We start from the raw sequence: 20347 nt of genomic DNA on the forward strand, positions 1-20347 counted from the left end.
CGTATCTGGTGTATCCCATTGCGCAAAGATAAGGACTTTCATCGCATTGTGAATGTGGAAAGACTTCGCAGGATTCTTACTCATGGACATAATAGAGGGGGCAGGCTGCGCCCTGACCATGCGACCAAGGGAAGAAATATCTAAGATCTCTAGCATTTTGACGATTAGTGCGGGGAGCTCCTCCTTCCAGAACAGCTGTGCTGCAGTGGAGTCATCACCCTCCTCAGTGGATAATTCCCCTTCCTCTCCAAGGTCTAAGTCCCCAATGGGAGATCCAACAGAAGGAAAGACATCTTCAGGGTCTAACTGCAGGGAGACCTCATCAAACCCAAAAAGCTCCACCCATGGCTGTTTGGCCAGGAGTGTCACTGCTGGAGAAGTAGGTTACAAGAGGGAGGGGGTGCCAAACAGGTCCCCAAGCTCCCTGTGTGCTTCAATAAAAAGGCCTAGTGCATAAGCACAACAAACTCCAGGGAAAAAGGAGCTTCATTACTCCCCGATACCTGTCCCATAACTTGGGACTGCTCGTAGTCCAGCGTCCTGTCAGCTCTGTCAGGAAGCAACTCTCCTGACGCCATGTGCGACGGTGAAGCCAGAGGAGCTGAAAAATGGTGCCCGTAGCAGGGTGCTTCACTACAGAGCCCGACATTCCCGTCAAAACCAGTGCGGGCTCTTCAGCGGTGCCGGACAAACCAGGACTGCCCAAAACAGCCGGCACCAAATCTGCCATGCTTTAACGCACGCGGGCTTCACAGCTGCCGGTCATTGCTCTCCGTTTCCCACACTGTGAGAAGCGCCTTGCTGCTTCCGACACTGACACTGTGACCCTAGCAACACTAACAAGCGATTGGCCCCTGGAACCAAGCACCCGCCGCAGTAAGCGTTCCTCCGTTTGGTTCCCCTGCTACAGACTGCCTAGCAGTGCTTACCTCAGCTGCCAAAGGCTCCGGCTTGGGTTTTGTTTTTGTTTTATGTAGACAGGAAAGAAAGCTGAGGCTATGATGCAGGAAACCTGGGGCTGCTGGGGGGAGGGGGAGAGGGACCTGGCACCACCAGATATACACCCCAATAGCTTCCAATGCTGACCTCAACCCCTATCCAGGCTCTACTATAACCCATGGGCAGGCAAGGATCTGGATCAATCCGAAGCTGCGCTTATGACCCTCCACCTGCTAGCTAGAGAGAATACTTAGGAGAGGCTGGTGGAGAGACATATCCCACAAGTCTCTGGATTGATTTGGGGACGCTATGGAAGTAGCTATTCCAAATTCTAGGTACAGAGAGAAACTAAAAACAAAAGCAAAGTAGCCAATAGAAGGCTCCATGCCAGACCCCCTTAATGACGGACAATAGAATTAACTTAAAACAGCTTGTGAAGCCCTGCAAAAGCAGTCACTGATGCTCTTTAAAACTGTCAGTATAAAATGGGAAGCTGTACTGCTGACTGGGTGTTATCAAGTGTGTTGCACAGAATAATGCTAATTAGATAGCAACCAAGACCAGGAAACAACAAAAGAAGATCAGTTACTCAATCAGCAGTAGGCTGAGATCTTTACAGGGCACAGCTTCCAGAAGAAGGGGATGAGGTGCCTGCGGGAGAGATTATATCCCTCCCGCCTGTAGTGTGCCACCAATGTCATCAATATGGACACTGGAGAAGTGACCCAACAACACTGCTCCAGATCAGCCCCAAGGACCCACAATGTTTTATTGGCCCAATTGGAGCTATTGGACAATGTTATGAGCATTATGGAGACAGTAACTAACTAGACTTGGCACCATCTCAGACAGGGGCTGAACAACCCAAGGCTAATTCAGTAAGACAGCATGTTTTAATTCCCCTGTCCTCTGACTGTGAAATTAAATTAAATGTGCAAGGCAAACCTCTCAGTTTTATAACAGACACAGGAGCAATTCACTCTGGAAAGTTTCTGTTTTTCTGCAGGCCTGAAAGTCAACTGTAAGAAACTTCAACTCTGCAAAAAAAGGGTGAATTTTCTTGGCTGTGTACTAACACATGGCTCTATCTCCTACCCTGTTCAGCTGTTAAGAAATAGTTAAGAGAATTCCAAGGATCTGTAATAACTGCAGACAATGGATTTTAGACTATGCATTGATAAGTCTGCCTTTGCAGATGCTACTGAAGGGGGAGGTTCCTGAGAAGCCCTTGCCCTAAGAACCTGGAGAAGAGATAGCTTTTACATCCCTCACAGAAGCCCTTACCAGCACCGGGCCTGCCGAATTACTCACTGCCTTTCCAACTTTACTGTCACAAAACTTAAGGGGTGGGGGTGGGGTATTCACACAGATGCACATTTCACTGTTCAAAGAGTAAAGCTATGAACTGGCATTGTTATGCGAGAATCACATCCATGTTTAAGAGGTGCTTCAGTTTAAACCCTGCCACTTTGCAACTCACACCAGAAGATGGAGACCCATATGACTGTGTGCTAACAATTAAGCCTCAAACTCAGGCCTGGCAAGACCTGAGCACTGTCCCTCAAAATAATGCTGGCTTTGAATTGTGTAGATAACTCCTGCCTCAAAGACCAGAATGGGATTTGATAGCAAGGTATGCAGTATGTACAGTACATTGTACTTAGATTGTGAGCCCTCCTGGGACAGAGAAATATCCAAAGTACCTGAATGTAACTCACCTTGAGCTACTACTGAGAAAGGTGTAAGCAAAATCTAAATAAATAAATATGATGTAATCGAAGTGCAGTATTTACCTCAATGCATGACCCAACAGTCTTCCGAAAACAATTGAAAACCAACCTATTCTAGAAGGCATACCATAACGATCCATCCTAAATACTAGACAACTAGACTCTACATGAACTAGACAAAACCGAACTCTTTACACTAGACTGATAACCTTCGCTGCTACTAATGAAAGTTACGCAATACGCACTACCACTTTATTTCTCATGCCGGAATTGAACTTTCTATAGTTGATTATCTAACTTTTGTTACTTATTACTCAAGAACTTTCTATAGTTGATTATCTAACTTATGTTACTTATTACTCAGGAACTTCAATGCAATACCACTTTGTATTCTACTTTACCATTTATGCGCCTTAATGCATTAGAACTTGTAATTCTCAATCCAGAAATGGCGATCGCCGTTATGGCATAATGTAAGCCACATTGAGCCTGCAAATTGGTGGGAAAATGTGGGATACAAATGCAACAAATAAATAAATTAATAAAAAATGCACAGGTAGCTGAACTTGTTGCCCTTATTCAGGCTTGTACTTTAGCCACAGGTCATTCTGTAATCATTTATACTGATTCACGATATGGGTAAGGAATGGTTTGGGATTTTTGGGGCTATTTAGGAAGCAAGGATTTACCTGACCTTAGGGAATAAGCAGGGCCGTGCCTAGGGTCTCTGGCGCCCCCCTGCAGACTATCAGTTGGCGCCCCCCCCCCCCCCGTGAAAATGATCACGCCCCCCCCCCCCCGGTGAAAATGATCGCTCACCACTTGCCACACTGACAGGAACTGTCAGCAATATACTTAGAAACAAATTGCTATACATTGCAAAATAAGATAGCAGATGTAAATTCTCAAAGTGGACATATTCCAAACGCTAAAATGAAAATAAAATGATTTTTTTTTTACCTTTGTTGTCTGGTGACTTTCTTTTTCCGATCATGCTGGCCCAGTATCTGAGTCTGCTGCTATCTGTCCTCTTAACTCCATTTCCAGGGCTTCCTTTCCATTTATTTCTTTACTTTCCTCCTTTCTTCTTCATTTCTTGCTCTATATCCATTTCCAGCAATTTCTTCTCTCTCCCTGGGTCCTGCCCTCCCATCCATGTCCATTCTTGTCCCTCTCTGCCCTTCCCTCCTCCATCCATAGCCAGCAATCCTCCTCTCTCCCCTCCCCTCCATTTCCAGCAATTTGTCCTCTCCCTGGGCCCCCATGTCCATCCTTGTCCCTCTCTGCCCTTCCCTCCTCCATCCATAGCCAGCAATCCTCCTCTCTCCCCTCCCCTCCATTTCCAGCAAATTGTCCTCTCCCTGGGCCCCCATGTCCATCCTTGTCCCTCTCTGCGCTTCCCTCCTCCTCCATCCATAGCCAGCAATCCTCCTCCCCTCCATTTCCAGCAATTTGTCCTCTCCCTGGGCCCCCATGTCCATCCTTGTCCCTCTCTGCCCTTCCCTCCTCCTCCATCCATAGCCAGCAATCCTCCTCCCCTCCATTTCCAGCAATTTGTCCTCTCCCTGGGCCCCCATGTCCATCCTTGTCCCTCTCTGCCCTTCCCTCCTCCATCCATAGCCAGCAATCCTCCTCTCTCCCTCCCCTCCATTCCAGCAAATTGTACTCTCCCTGGGCCCCCATGTCCATCCTTGTCCCCTCTCTGCGCTTCCCTCCTCCTCCATCCATAGCCAGCAATCCTCCTCCCCTCCATTTCCAGCAATTTGTCCTCTCCCTGGGCCCCCATGTCCATCCTTTTCCCTCTCTGCCCTTCCCTCCTCCTCCATCCATAGCCAGCAATCCTCCTCCCCTCCATTTCCAGCAATTTGTACTCTCCCTGGGCCCCCATGTCCATCCTTGTCCCTCTCTGCCCTTCCCTCCTCCTCCATCCATAGCCAGCAATCCTCCTCCCCTCCATTTCCAGCAAATTGTACTCTCCCTGGGCCCCCATGTCCATCCTTGTCCCTCTCTGCCCTTCCCTGCTGCATCCATAGCTAGCAATCCTCCTCTCTCCCCTTCCAGCAATTTGTCCTCTCCCTGGGCCTTGCTGCTGCCCTCCCATCCATGCCTCTCTGCCCTCCCATCCATGCCTGTCAGCAATTCTCTCCCCTGCTCTGCCCTCTCCCCTCCTGTCCAGTGATTTCTTCTCTCTCCCTGCCCTGCATCCATACATGGCCAACAATTCTCCTCTCCCCTGCCCTCCCCCCTACATGTGGCAGGCTGCAGCGTTTTTGCGAGGCAGCTCTGGCTCTCCCTCCTTCCTTCCTTGGTTCCCGCTCTGGCTCCCCGATCAGCAGCCCCCCCCCCCCCCCGCGTGTTTTAACCTTTACGCGATGTCAATCAATGAAGAACGCACAACAGACTCGTTCCAGCTTCTCTCTTCACACAGTGTCCCCGCCCTCGCGGGAACAGGAAATGCATCATCGCTGACGCTGAAGGCGGGACACTGTGTGAAGAGAGAAGCTGGAAACGAGTCTGTTGTGCGTTCTTCATTGATTGACATCGCGTAAAGGTTAAAACACGCGGGGGGGGGGGGGGGGCTGCTGATCGGGGAGCCAGAGCGGGAACTAAGGAAGGAAGGAGGGAGAGCCCGAGCTGCCTCGCAAAAGCGCTACGCTTGTGAGGGCAGCAGGGACGTCCGAAGTCCACAATTGGGCTGGGGCGCCGGTAAGCACCGCGGCGGCGCCCTCCAGAGGTGGGCGCCTCCCTGCGGCACTTACCTCGCTTACCGCATCGGCACGGCCCTGGGAATAAGCCAATAGTTAATGATTAAATGTATATGTATATCCCTATTTGCACCAGGCTCTGCAACTTAGATTAAATAATACACTTTTTGCTTATTTACAACCCAAACTTTTACTGACTTCTGCTCAGTCTGTGTTGAGGCACCAGTCCTCAATTTTATTTTGAATTTCTTTCGTTTATTTTGGCTGGAGAAAGGAAATTTTTATCTTCCCTTCATATTACAATTAAAGTGGCCTAGTGGCTAGAGCACTGGTTTTGCAGTCCAGAGGTGGCCGGTTCAAATCCTTGCTGCTCCTTGTGATCTTGGGCAAGACACTTAACCCTCCATTGCCTCAGGTACAAACTTAGATTGTGAGCCCTCCTGGGACAGAGAAATATCCAGTGTACTTGAATGTAACTCACCTTGAGCTCCTACTGAAAAAGGTGTGAGCAAAATGGAAAAAAAAAAAAAAACCACTCTCCTCATGCCCTGTGATCTAACCCTCCTCCTGGACAACAAAGAAAAAACCTACAGCAACCAGTATCAATTGCACTATTCCAAGGATATCAGAACCAGAAACTATAAAGCCCATACCAATCTGCGAGTTAAAATTTTATTTTAACATATATTTCTAAAATTCTGAATCTGTTAGATTCCTTAGAACTAAAGTCAATCATCAACCCCCTTCTGTATGAAGTCTTCAGAGAAATTCACATAGAAATGCTAAGTACATCCATTTGTTTCTCTATTGCTGGAAGCCTTTGATCTCACAAACCTGATCTGAATTTACAACTTTAAAAAGGTCTGTTCTTTTACATTATTTAAAGCCTTAGCCCTGCATTACCACTAGTAAGATTGTTGATCCACAGGGTGAACTCCACAGAGTGGACTGTAGTGCCACCCAGTTAAATTTTGCCTAACTAGCTTCTGACAAAAAATGTGCCTTGGTCTGGCAGACCATGAGACTTCAAGGATCCCAGTGATAACTTTTGACAAATGTCCTCATGAGAGACTCCTTAGAAAATAAAAGCGTCATGGCATAGGAGGCAACGTTCTGTTGTGGATTAGGAACTGGTTATTGAACAGTAAACAGGGGGGGAGGATTAAATGTCCAATTTTCTCAGTGGAGGAGGGTGAATAGTGGAGTGCCGCAGGGATCTATATTGGGACCGGTGCTATTTAACATATTTATAAATGATCTGGAAATCGGAACAAGTGAGGTGATTAAATTTGCAGATCACACAAAACTATTCAAAGTTGTAAAAACACATGCGGATTGTAATAAATTACTGGAAGACTGAGCATCAAAATGGCAGATGAAATTTAAGGTAGACAAATGCAAAGTGACGCATGTTGGGAAGAATAATCTGAATCATAGTTACCTGATGCTAGGGTCCACTTTAGGAGTCAGCACTCAAGAAAAAGACCCTAGGTGTCGTAATAGACAATACACTGAATTCTTCTGCCCAGTTGCGGCGGCAGCCAAAAAAGCAAACAGGATGCTAGGAATTATTAGGAGAGGGATGTAAAATAAGATCAAAAATATTATAATGCCTTTGTATTGCTCCATGGTATGACTTCACCTTCAGTATTTTGTTCAAGTCTGGTCGCCATATCAGATGATACAGTGGAATTACAAAAGGTTCAAACAAGAATGACCAAAATGATATAGGGGATAGAACTGCTTCCATATGAGGAAAGGCGATAGGGCTCTTTAGCTTGGAAAAGAGACAGTTGGGGGGGGGGTAAGATTGAGGTCTACAAAATCCTTAGTGGTGTCGAGCAAGTGGAGGAAATGTTTTTTTCACTCAAAGAATAGTTAAGCTCTGGAACTTGTTGCCAGAGGATGTGGCAATGTCGGTTAGTGTATCTGGGTTAAAAAAAAAAGGTTTGGACAAGTTCCTGGAGGAAAAGTCCTTAGTCTGTTATTGAGATGGACATGGGGGAAGCCATGGGATTGGTAGCATGGAATTGTGCTACTAATTGGGTTTCTGCCAGGTACTTGTGACCTGCATTGGCCACTGCTGGAAGCAGGATACTTAGCTAGATGGACCGCTGGTCTGACCCAGTATGGCTATTCTTATGTTCTTATGAATGATTAGGAATGATTATATTTCCTATGTATGGAGTGGCTAAAACTGTTCAGATGATAAAAAGGTTGTCTATTATTCTGGGAAAGGCTTTGAATTATACTTTGGTCTCACTACAGCTAGTTGCCCTGGAAAACAGAGCAGCTTTAGATTAATAGATTATGGCCAAGGGAGGAGTTTGTGCTTTAACAGATGAGTGCTGCACTTATATCTCAGATAACACTCTAGAAGTAGATGCCATGATGGCTATAGCATGAGAGACCATAGCCCATACTAAAGAGGGGTTGGGAGTTTTCATGGCTCTTCTCATGGTTACTTGGCTTAGATTGCATAGGATCACGGTGTCACGTCCCTCGCCTGTCGCGCTTCTCACCTGGGCAGTGCAGCGTCCGCACGGGACGCGCTCCGGGAGTGGCCGCCTCTCCCCGTGTCATTGGCCGGCTTGTCTGCCTTCCGCTCCCGATCGCCGGCCATCTCGGCTATACTGCTTCCGAGGGCCGGCCATTAGGCTTCCGGTATCGGACTCCTCGATCATGGTGCCGGTGTTTGCTAGCCGGCTTCTCTTCCGGCCGCGGAGCCCGGGAAGCGAGACTCCACCTTGGAAACCTCTGGTTGGCGGCGGGAGGCTAAGCTCCGCCTAGGGTCTGACGTTGCACCGTTCCTGGAGGCTCCTCGGTTGACGTCTTCTACGGTCTCCAGCTGTTTCTCTCTTCCCTGATAAGGAGGGCTATTTAAGGAGCCGCCTTTTTCAGGGTCTTTGCTTCGGCTTCTCTTCTCTGAGGACTTAGCTCCCGTATGCTGTTTCCAGACAGTCTGCTATTGAATCTGACTTGACTCAACCTCTGCTAGTTTCTGACGATTCCTGCTTGCTGCCAGCCTCGACCTCTGCTAGTTTCTGACGATCCCTGCTTGCTGCCAGCCTCGACCTCTGCTAGTTTCTGACGATCCCTGCTTGCTGCCAGCCTCGTCCTCTGCTAGTTCCTGACCAGCCTCGGCTGCTACTCTCAGGTCCACTGCCTGGTCCCTGTCCTCTCTACCCTCGGTCAGCCCATCAGCCCCTGCGGTTCCAGAAGTCCCGTCGGCTGCCTGCAGCTGGGAGCTCAACTCCCGGTGAACGGCGGTCACCGCGGGTGGATAGGGGGTTGGTCGGCTGTCCTCTAGAGGACTGCGGTTCTAGTCACCTCTGCCCTCTGGGAGGACCCAAGGGCTCACATAGACTTGCAAACCAGACAGGAACAAGACACACGGATATTACAAGTAATTTTAATAGTGATTGTGGTGTGTGTGATTTAGTGTCCATTCCCTAAGCACTAAGAAATATTTGAAGGCTGTCGCCCAGCCAAGTCCTTTGTGTCACCATAGGAGACACTGGAAAGGGAATATGTAAGGTTAAGCACAATTAATCAGGAGGATGATAGGGATTCAGGTGCAGGCTCCATAAGGACTATAAGTTTTTATGTTTGAAGTTGTCCAATAGGTAGCTCATAGGAAAAATAAAATAAATAGTTGATAGTTAATTAATCCTATGCTACTAATTAATATAACAGAAATATGATTTGTGGTTAGGCCAGAAACAGCACAACAGACAGGAAAGTCGTCAGTTAAAGATTGCAGACCCAAACCCTCTGTTCAAAATGAGAATGTGAGCTCTTGCCAAACCCCGAGACCTACAGATGATGACCTGAGGCCCTGCCCAGGTGGAGAATGCAAATGGCCCAGGCCCTGCCTGGGTGGGGAGCACACAGATCAAGAGGACATGTCCTAACCAGTCCCTAAAAAGATAGAAACTATTAAAGATAACAAACTCATGCTAGGGTAAGCTAAAGGTCCATGACCAATCACGTGTCATTCAATTACAAAACTGCACTTACAAAAGTTTCCAACGACTTGTTCCTGGCCAAATCCAAAGGTCTCTACTCTATCCTCATCCTTCTCGATCTAGCCACCGCTTTTGACCCTGTTGATCATAGCCTACTCCTTGATACACTGTCTTCATTTGGATTCCAGGGCTCTGTTCTTTCCTGGTTCTCCTCCTACCTCTCGCTTCGCACCTTTAGTGTACACTCTGGTGGATCCTCTTCCACTTCTATCCCTCTACAAATCGGTGTACCTCAGGGTTCTGTTTTCGGTCCTCTCCTGTTCTCCATCTACACTTCTTCCATTGGCTCTTTGATATCATCCCATGGCTTTCAATACCATCTCTATGCTGATGACTCTCAAATCTACCTCTCTACCCCCAAAATCTCAACCAGCGTCCAGACCAATGTTTCAGCCTGCCTATCTGATATCACTGCCTGGATGTCTCAGCGTCATCTAAAACTTAACATGGCCAAAACCGAGCTTCTCATCTTTCCCCCTAAACCTACCTCTCCTCTCCCCCCGTTCTCTATTTCTGTGGATGGCACTCTCATTCTCCCTGTCTCATGTGCTCGTAACCTTGGGGTCATCTTTGACACCTCTCTCTCCTTCTCTACTCACATTCAGCAGATTGCCAAAACCTGTCGTTTCTTTCTCTATAACATCAGCAAAATTCGTCCCTTCCTCTCTGAGCACTCTACCAGAACCCTTATTCACACCCTTATCACCTCTCGTCTTGATTACTGTAACCTGCTTCTCACCGGCCTCCCTCTTAGCCATCTCTCTCCTCTTCAATCAGTCCAAAACTCTGCTGCACGACTCATTTCCCGCCAAAGTCGCTATGCTCACATTAGCCCTCTCCTTAAGTCACTTCACTGGCTCCCTATCCGTTTCCACATTCAATTTAAACTTCTCTTATTGACCTATAAGTGCATTTACTCTGCCGCTCTCCAGTACCTCTCCACTCTTGTCTCTCCCTACGCCCCCCCTCGGGTACTCCGTTCTGTTGATAAATCTCTCTTATCTGTCCCCTTCTCCTCTACTGCTAAATCCAGACTCCGTTCCTTTTATCTTGCTGCACCTCACGCCTGGAATAGACTTCCCGAGCCTGTACGTCTAGCCCCCTCTTTGGCTGTTTTCAAGTCCAAACTTAACGCCCACCTTTTTACCACTGCTTTTGACTCCTAACCACTGCTCACTTGCCCTATCCTTTTACTCTCACCTCTTTATTCCCTTACCCTTAATTGTTCTGTCTGTCTGCCTGTCTTATCTAGATTGTAAGCTCACAGGGACTGTCTTTTTTTGTGTATGGTGTACAGCGCTGCGTATGCCTTGTAGCGCTATAGAAATGATAAGTAGTAGTAGTAGGTGACCAAGCATATTTTTAAAGTATATAATATGAGGAAAGAAACTTGTATTCATCAGAAGTAGGTTTCAGCAGTCAGACTGCTTCTCGTTTGTGGATACACATCCTAATTAATTCATGAATTACAGCTTCCCTCATTCTGGTACCTTCAATATTGTTTTCATTTTTGCTGTGACTAATAAATTACCAAATTTGATTTTTACTGCATCACTTAAGTTCACACTTTTACAATCCCTATCCCCATTTGTACCTAACAACTCACACAAGCAACAGCAGCAATGAGATTTGAATTGGGCTTCCTTGGGTGGTCAACCGACTTACTAACCATCCATAACCACACTAGTCACCCGCGCAGTGCACACTCCATAATATATTGAATGTAAGTCACTTCCGGGGTTGCGCGCGCAAGAGCGCTTGGAGGATTTGGGAGGTGGAGTAGGGCACTGTAGCGCAAGCGGCAGGTGATCGTCATAGCAATGGCAACCAGAGAGGTCCGATAGGGTGCGCGCATGCGCGCTAAGAACTGGCGTCGCTTTTGCTATTGGGAAGTGTTGCTTTTCGTGTTGCGTGAGCGGGAGTTACCGGTGTTCGGTACCTGCCGTGGGCAGAAGAAGGCGAGGAGATAAAAAGAGCGGTGTCAGAGGCGGGTCACGCATACTCTGTGGTTCCTCCGTGTTGGAGAGTGGCGGTCGGCTCTGCCCCTTGGCTGGCCGCTGAAGAAGGGTCCTTAGTCGGGGGCGGAGGCGGCGCTGCTGCCGCCGCCGCCACCTCTACCATGAAGAAGTTCTCTCGGATGCCCAAGTGCGAGACCTCCAGCGGTGGCAGCGGCGGCGGCGGGGCAGGCTCGGGGCCCGCGGGCGCTGGCTGCGGGTCAGCAGGCGCAGGAGGGGCGGTGCCCGGCAGAGTGTTTTTGGTGGGGCGGCACCAGGTCACTGTGGAGGAGCTACTGGCAGAAGGTAAAGAGCACCCGCCAAGTCGCCAACACCCCCTTTCTATAGACAGGGTGTGCGCACGTGCGTTCTGTCTGTTCGTTTAGTAGTTTGCGCTTCCCTGGTAGAACGGGTTATGGAGGGAAAAGTAGAACACGCGCGAGGGTAGAGGAGGCGCGTGATGCACGCAGTTGCTGGGCAAAAGTCCTCGGCTCCCGGACGTTCTTTGCAGGCTCTGTTGGAGCGGGACGAGTTTCGTAGTTTACAGGTTTGAAACGAGTAGGAGCACTTAACTCCAACAGGTCTAGTTTATAGTGCCGTTAATCAGTGTTTCTTCCAGATGGCGAAAATGTTTCCTCCCCCAAACCTATATTAATATGAATATTAAGGTCGATATGAACCTGAATAAGGTAATCGTGATCATAATTAGCAGCATAAACACCATCAGCATAATCAGCACCATTATCATAATTAGTACAAATTCATAAGCTACCCATCCACGCACCCACAAAACAAAAGGAGCAAGTTTCCACTACAAACCCTCTCTTTTGATCTAGGCATAGGAAAAAAATAAAAACGCTACCAGCAATAAAACACAAGCATCCTCTTATCCTAGCTCTTATGCCCCAGCTAGCCAGGCAGCCTTACATTCCTTCCCTCTACTAGCTTTCAGAGCCTCTGACCGTCACTCTGCTGAAGCAAGAGTTTCCTGTTTTGTATAAGTTTAAGCCAAACTTGTGTTCGTCTCCAGTTCTTAAGTCACATGACACCAGTGTGCAAGTTTGACACCACATGGCTCAGTCTTGCACAGAGCTGCATGGTGCAGGGAGCTCTGGCTGTGGTGCAGCAAGGATCACAAGAGTCCCAGTCCTTAGAGGAAAATTTCCAGTCATCTTGGTGAGGACAAGAGATGGCCAAAGGAGGTGGATTAATAGAAAATGAACTGTGTTTACTCTTATGACTGTGGTGTCATCTCTTCATATGGATAGTAAATCACAGGTAGCAAAGGAAAGCCCGGGAGTTGAATTGAAGTGTCGGGATTCCTTCAATTTATTAACCTAATGCTGTGACTCCATTAAGCCCTCCCCCCCTCCCCATCTTGTCCAGGTGTCAGAAATGTTCTATGACCTGACACAGCTGTGTTTTGCAATGTGCCTGTGTTGAGGTCCAAAATCATATGTCACACAAACGAGGAATTTTTTAAAAATGTATAGTATCAAGACAATGATACAAGGGCAAGGTGTTTGAAGATTTTGATAAAACACTAATAATTCTGCAACAGGGACAATACATATCAATAACTTTAAAAATATGTAAAAAGTAAGAATCATATAATGCAGTGGTTCCCAAACCTGGTCCTGGAGACACCCTCAGCCAGTCAGGTTTTCAGGGTATCCACAATGAATATTCAGGAGAGAGATTTGCATGCACTGCTTCCACTGCTTGCAAATCTCTCTCATGAATATTCATTGTAGATATCCTGAAAATGAAAACCTGGCTGGCTGGGGTGCCGCCAGGACCAGGTTTGGGAATCACTGATTTAAAGGGGGTTTACCCTGAAGGTGTATACATTCAAGGGTGCCTTCATATGTGTTTTGAATATATGCATATTTGTTATGGTAAAACTTTAAACCCAAATGGCTAGGTGTGCTTTCAGGAGAGATTTGAGTAGAGAGGTGTGGTAGCCGTGTTAGTCCACTTTTAAAGGTAATCAATAGAAATAAAATAAAACATGGAAAAGAAAATAAGATGATACCTTTTTTATTGGACGTAACTTAATACATTTCTTGATTAGCTTTCGAAGGTTGCCCTTCTTCGTCAGATCGGAAATAAGCAAATTTTGGTAGATGACAGTATATATAAGTGAAACATCAAAGCATTTCAGTGACAGTCTAACATGATGGGGGTGGATAGGTGAGATACGCATGGAGACAGGAGAGTGACAAACAGAGCAGTACAACTTTATGGTTTATAATGAGCTAGAAAACCCAGATCGTTTAAGTCCTGTCTGGTGGGTGTCAAAATATTTAATCATTCTGACTTCAAAGGTCTTACGTTCCTGTATTGTTTTAAAGTTACCTTTCAGGGTTCTTACTATGAAATCACTGGTACAGTGTTCTGGTTTTGTAAAGTGCTGCCCCACAGGCGTGGCATCCTGGATGGCACTGGCATTTTTCATGTGATATCTATGTAAATTAAATCTTGTCTTTAGCATGTGGCTTGTTTCTCCAATATAGCATCCTTCGTCATATTTTTTACACTGGATGATGTATACCACATTGGAAGATGAGCATGTAAAGGATTCCTTTATGTTGAATACAAGCCGTTAAGCCCATTAAAACGGGCAAGTTTTGTTTTATTTTTTTAATTTATAGAAGTCTTTATTGGTCAGAATTAACATAACACATAACATGCCAACACAGCTCTTAACATCATACTCCAAGTGAGCCAACTATAACACTGAATATCAAACAAAACTACCTTTTAAAGTTGTCAGTCCCACTGTTTACACATTTTATACTTCATTTTTATGCATTTTGTGAAAACCCTCCCCCCTCACCCTCAATTGCCTAACCTTCTCCAATTCTCCCATGGTCCATCCCCCCCCCCAGTACCCACCCTACCCCCCTCCCATCCCCTCCTAGACCAATCCGCTGCTGTCCCTAACAATCAGACAGAAATGGCAGCCACACTTTTTCCCATTTAGGCAGAGTTCTCTTTTTCACTGCTGTCAATCTCTTCATCTCACATATGTATTTCACTTTCGTAATCCAGTCTGTCAGCAAGGGAACCCTCGGTGCCTTCCAGTGCTTTGCCAGGTTAACCCGGGCAGCTTGCAAGGTTCCCCTCACCAGCAGCCATTGATGATGCTTAAGCTCTTCTGGCCTTCGCCCCAATATAAAAATCAGGGGATACCACTGTACAGACCGTCCCACCCACTTATGGAGCCTAAACTGGACACCTCTCCAATATGCCTGGGCCTTGCGACAGGACCACCAAATGTGTCCCATAGTTCCTGTGTCGCCACATTGCCTCCAACAGGACCTCGACACTGATGGGTACATGTGGTGTAGCCTTACAGGTGTGAGGTACCACCTGTAGAAGACCTTGATTACGTTCTCCTGCAGGGCTACCAAACGTACAGACCTCAGTATACCTTTCTCCAACTGCTCCCAGCTTTTCTCTGGCAACGTAAATTGCAACTCCTGTTCCCACCTCTTCCTATGTGCATGGGAGGGTCTATGTTGGGCTCCTATATGTACGTATAAGGAGGCTATCAAACCGTGTGTAGTCTTAAAATCAACACACATTAGCTCTAAAGGATGGGCCTCTCTCTTCATGCATCCTGCATACTTAGATCCCTGCATATAAAGTAAGGTCTGTAAATAAGCGTAGCGATCCTCCAGCCCCAGTCTGTAGTCATCCACCAATGTCTCAAAGGGTGTCACACCTGTGCCCACATGCAATTGCCCCCACATGTCTAGTCCGTTTTTTGCCCATCTGCTAAAGGTGGTATCACCCATCCCCGGAGGAAACTCTGGATTGTCCGCAATCGGTGCAAGGCTGGAGACTGGAGGCTGGCGCTCCCCGAACAGAAGATCCCAATAGTAGAATGTGGCCTGCACCGCGGGAGAGAATTTATCTACCTGACCCCGATACCTCGCCGGCAACCACATTAGGTGTCTTAATTTATGAGATCCCACCAACGTTTGCTCCATGGAAACCCATAGTTTATAATCATCATTACGAAACCACTCAGTAGCCGCCCTTGACTGCTGCACAATAGTACCAAAATAGGTTGGGGACCCCCCTCCTTCCTACTCTTGTACAAGAGCGCCCTTGGAAGTCTCGGTCTCTTTTGGTTCCAAATAAACCTATTTGTGCTATTTTGCAAGCCTGATATGAATGACCTGGACAGTCGCATGGGGATAACCTGAAATAAGTATAGCATCCGGGGTAATACATTCATCTTAATTGTAGCTATCCTGCCTAACCAGGATAGCCCCAAATGCACCCAGTGGTCCAAATCTCTTAATATTCCTCTCTCAAGTCCAGGGTAGTTAACTTTAAATAGCTCTGGCAAGCGTTTAGGAATGTTCACCCCCAGGTACCGCATTTCCTTTGCAGCCCATTTAAACGCAAAGGATGTCTTCAGCGATTCCAACACACTCGGCGAGACCCCCACAGTCATACCCATCGACTTACTAGCATTCAGCTTGTATCCTGAGACACTGGTGTAGCCATCTATCTCCCTCATCAAGTTGGGGAGTGAGACCAAAGGCTTTGTCAAGTACAGGAGAACATCGTCTGCAAATAGAGCAATTTTTTTGTTCTTGAGCCCCAATCCGGACCCCAGTAATCTCGACATTCTCACATATTGCTGCAGCCAGTGGCTCCATCGCCAATGCAAACAGCAAGGGAGACAGAGGGCACCCCTGCTGGTTCCCCTTCCCAACACAAAGGCCCTCGAGTTCCCCCCATTCTCACACAAACTTGTGGGGATGTGTAGAGAGATTGGATCCACGATCTGTAATACTGACCCATCCCCACTCGTTGCAGCACTTTGTCCAGGTATCCCCAATGGACCCTGTCAAAGGCCTTCTCCGCGTCGAGTCCTAGCACTACTACCGGAATATCCTTTACTTGTGCTCTATATAACAGGTTCAGCATTCTACGTATGTTGTCTGATGCCTGCCTTCTGGCTACAAATCCTACTTGATCCGGATGTTTTAAGGTGGGAAGCACTTCACCCAGGCGGTTAGCAAGCACCTTCGCCATAATCTTGACGTCAGCATTGAGTATCGAGATAGGGCGATAGGATGCACATTCCACCTTGTCTTTTCCTGGTTTTGGAATTACCGCCACCCACGCCTCCATCATGGATTGTGGGAGCCTAGCTCCCCCCCTCACAGAATTAATGACCAACGTCAAGTAAGGACCCAGTTCCCCCCCCCCCCCCCGAAAGTCTTGAAGAACTCGTTTGTGTACCCGTCGAGTCCTGGGGCCTTACCAGTTGGCAGTGATTTAATAACCTGAAGCACTTCGGCTACCTGAACCGGAGCCTCTAGGTCTCTCCTCTGCTGCTCGGACAGCACCGACATGCCTCTGTCCTTCAGATATTGCTCTATCTCCCCAGTCTGCACAGCAGCATCCTCCCTGTATAGAGACTCGTAGTACTGAGCAAATCGCTCCCTGATCAAAGCTGAGGTCTGCACCATGTTCCCCTTGCCTTTCCTCACTCTCAAAATTTGCCTATCTGCCCTTAGCTTCCGCAACTTGTTGGCCAATAACCTACCCGGCTTATTGGTACTTTCATAGTACACCTGTTTTAAACGGGCATGTGCAAAGCGCAAACTTTCTTCATGCAAATCAACAATCTCCAGCCTCACCTCTTGGAGCCTTCGGTAGTCAGACACAGAGCCAGTGGCCCTGTATCTGTCCTCCAACGCCCCCAATTGCACCAGCCGGGCCTTTTGTAACTGCGCCCTCTGGCTGGCACACTTAATGAAATAGCCCCTCGCCACTGCTTTAAAAGCGTCCCATACTGTACCCAGTGAGGGGCCTGAATCCTTGTTAATGTCAAAATATTCCTTCAGGACTGGAACAAATCTCATCACAATGTCTGGGTCTTGCAACAAACAATTGTTTAAGGACCATCTTCTGTCTCCCACCTCCACCCTCAATGATGGAATGGTAGCCCAGACCGGAGCATGGTCTGAGATTGAAATATGCCCTATGGAGGATTCACCCCCCCCCCCCCACACTGAGCAGGGTCTTGTCAACAAACAAGTAGTCCAGTCTGGAGTATGATGAATGCACTTGGGAGTAAAAGGTATAATCCCTCCCTCTAGGGTGACCCAATCTCCACAGATCACATAGCCCCAGCCCCTCCACCACATTTTTCAAGGCCTGAGAGACTCTATGATCACTTGGGGCGGGAGGTGCAGATCTGTCAAGGCCGGGACGCATGGTTGCGTTAAAGTCTCCTGCTACCAGCAGCTTACCCCTGGCAAAAGCCTGCAGGTCCCTCTGAATACGGAAGAAGAAGCGCTCCTGCCTATCATTGGGAGCATAGATGCATGCCAATGTACATTCCTCCTGTTCCAACATCACATGTAAAAAGAGCTAGCGCCCTTCCGCATCCCGCTTCTCATGCAATATTTGAACCTGAACGTCCTTATGGAACAGGATTGCTACTCCTCTTTTCTTAGCTCCCTTAACATCTGAAGCACAACGTACCAGGGGGTACTGCCTGAGCGACAATAACCCCTCGTTCTGTCTACGTAGGTGGGTTTCCTGCAAAAAGACCACCTGTGGGCTCATCAAACGCAATTCTCGCCCCAGTGCATGTCTCTTGTAGGGCAAATTCAACCCCTTAATGTTATATGTTAGGAATTTTAGGCTAGCCATCCTGCTGTTCCCCAACAGTACTGTGTTGATTGGTCTTCTCCCTAGTACCCCACCCCGCCTCCCACAATCCCTCTGCCTACCCTCCCCCCGCTCTATCCCGCTCCTCATATCTAAGTCCCCCCCCTGATCCCACCCACCAGATCCCTTCCCTCCTAACCCCCCCTCCAAAGTCCACCCACCAACCAGTGTGAATTCACACTACTTGGGTTTATAGAGACAGAGACCTCACAGGCCCAATAAGTTGACTAATGTAATATTTTACAGTATACTCACAATGATGGGCCCCCCGATTCCCCCCCCCCCCCCCCCCCCCGCACCCTGCCTCCCACCCTCATGAAGACACACTAAATCTTAACTGCCCTTCAAACATTCCACCCCGTATAGTAATGCCTTTCAGCACCTTCCCAGCATATGTCTCAATGTTCTCTGCTATAGTAGTAACAGATTCAAACGCCAACATAGTCATTCAGTACTCCCCCTGTTCATGTCTGGGCTGCATTCTTCTTTGATGATTTCTCCACTCTTTTCCACCTCTGGAATTGCGCCTTCGTGGAGGGAGCCATCCCTGCCGGAGGGGCTTCAGTTGGTGCCAGCCCCGCTGAAAACAAGTATTGCCACGCCTTCTCCACTTTCCTACAATGGGCCCGCTCTCCTTTAAGCTCAAAACAGATAGCAAAGGGAAAGGCCCATCTGTAAGGTATCTTCTCCCTGTTCAAAATTTCAACCATTGGTTTCATGTCTCGTCTCTGGTTCAGAGTGAACAGGGAAAGGTCCTGGTAAATCATTACCCGTGCCCGTTGTAATCCAATGAGGGGTTCTGGCGCGCTTTCTGCCAAATCTGTTCCTTGGTCCCATATGCTGTGAATCTGACCACTATATCCTGCGGTCTATTGTCTCTGGGTTTCCCCAACGCTCTGTGGGCTCTATCAATGCCCATCGCTCCTGCATCGAAGCTGTCTCCCATCATCTGTAGGCAAATGGCGCGCACCACCGCCGGGACGTCTTCGTTGCCGCTAGCCTCTGGGACCCCGCGGAAGCGGAGATTTTGCCTGTGCCCTCTGTTTTCAATGTCATCCAGGTGGTATTGTAGCTCTTTGCCTGCGCCACTATTTTAGCCAGCCTCTTGTCTATTTCCTCGTTCTTCTCCAGCTGCTTATCTGCCCGTTCTTCTAGGGCCTCCACCCTGCCCCCCAGCTCTTGCAGGTCAACACTCACTGCGTCCACGTGCTCGAGGATCTCCTCCTTTGATGCCAGAATTTCGACCCGGAGTGCGTCAAAGCACTTTGTCAGCTCTGAGGGAACCGCTGTTGTTGGGGCATCGACCTCTCGCTCCTCTCTGTGGACGGACTGCTCCGGCTCCGACGCATTCCTCGCCTTGGGGGATACAGGGTGTTGCAGGCCCTTCGCCAGCTGCCGCGTGGAGAGGCGCTCACCGTCCCTTAGCGACCCGGCGCTTTTCTTGCTCATTTTAGGAAGGCGCAGCAGTTTCCACCTTTCCACTGCAATTCCACACGAAGGCAATGCGAATGACCGCAGTTTATGCTATTTTTGGGGTGAGACGGTGCGGAGCTAGAGAATCAAGCGACCATTCAGCCCCGTGACGTCACTTCCTCTCGCAAGTTTTATTTTTTACAGAAATGTAATTTACAAATTGATGTTGGTGGGCCAGGTTTGGTTCTTTGGAGGGTGTGGGGTGTGTATGTGGGAAAGTGTTTTTTTGTTATTTGAAGTTTGAGGTTGTGTGCGAGTGTCTGTGTGATCCAGTTTGTGTGTGTGTTTGAAAATGTTAGGGTGAGGTGGTGTGGGGGGGTGTCTTGTTTGGTGTAGTTGTAGGGGGTTGCGTTGTGAGATGGTGGAAGGGGGGGTGTTGTTGTGCCGGGTTGGCTAGTTTGTAGGGTGTGGCGTGTGTGTATCACAGTGAGAGAGTGTGTGTGTGAAATTTATTTTTTAGAGATTGTGTGTACGTATCAGATTGAGAGGGGGGGCAGGGGTGGTGAAGTGGTAGGGGTTGTGGGGGGGGGGGGTTGGTGTGGGGTTCAGAGGTGTGCTGTATCAGCGTGACATTGGCAGAGGGATGGCGGGGCTGGCAAACTGGAAGCCTGCATGAGTGTGTGTGTGTCAGAGAGACAGCCCTAATGGGCAGAGCCTGCATGGGGGGGGGGGGGGGTAACTGGGAGTGTGGGAGCGTGTGTGTGTGTCAGAATGATAGAGAGGGGGGGTTGCAAAGTCGTAGAGGGGGTGTTCCTTGCCTCTGTGTGGGG

General features: G+C 48.2%; 1 protein-coding gene across 3 annotated transcripts in view; it reads left to right on the forward strand.

Moving 5' to 3' along the window:
* The first annotated feature begins 11214 nt into the window (after positions 1-11214).
* BMP2K (BMP2 inducible kinase) overlaps positions 11215-20347 on the forward strand; it is a 326672-nt gene continuing 317539 nt past the window's right edge. For 2 of the 3 annotated variants that reach the window (XM_030190551.1, XM_030190552.1), the window contains exon 1: positions 11215-11702. In XM_030190551.1, the coding sequence (XP_030046411.1) occupies positions 11522-11702 (181 nt within the window). In that variant the 5' untranslated portion in view covers positions 11215-11521. The remainder of the gene's footprint in view (positions 11703-20347) is intronic. The other variant, XM_030190554.1, reaches the window with a different exon arrangement.

The sequence above is a fragment of the Microcaecilia unicolor genome, chromosome 2, assembly GCF_901765095.1.
Source record: "Microcaecilia unicolor chromosome 2, aMicUni1.1, whole genome shotgun sequence".
NCBI lineage: Eukaryota > Metazoa > Chordata > Amphibia > Gymnophiona > Siphonopidae > Microcaecilia > Microcaecilia unicolor.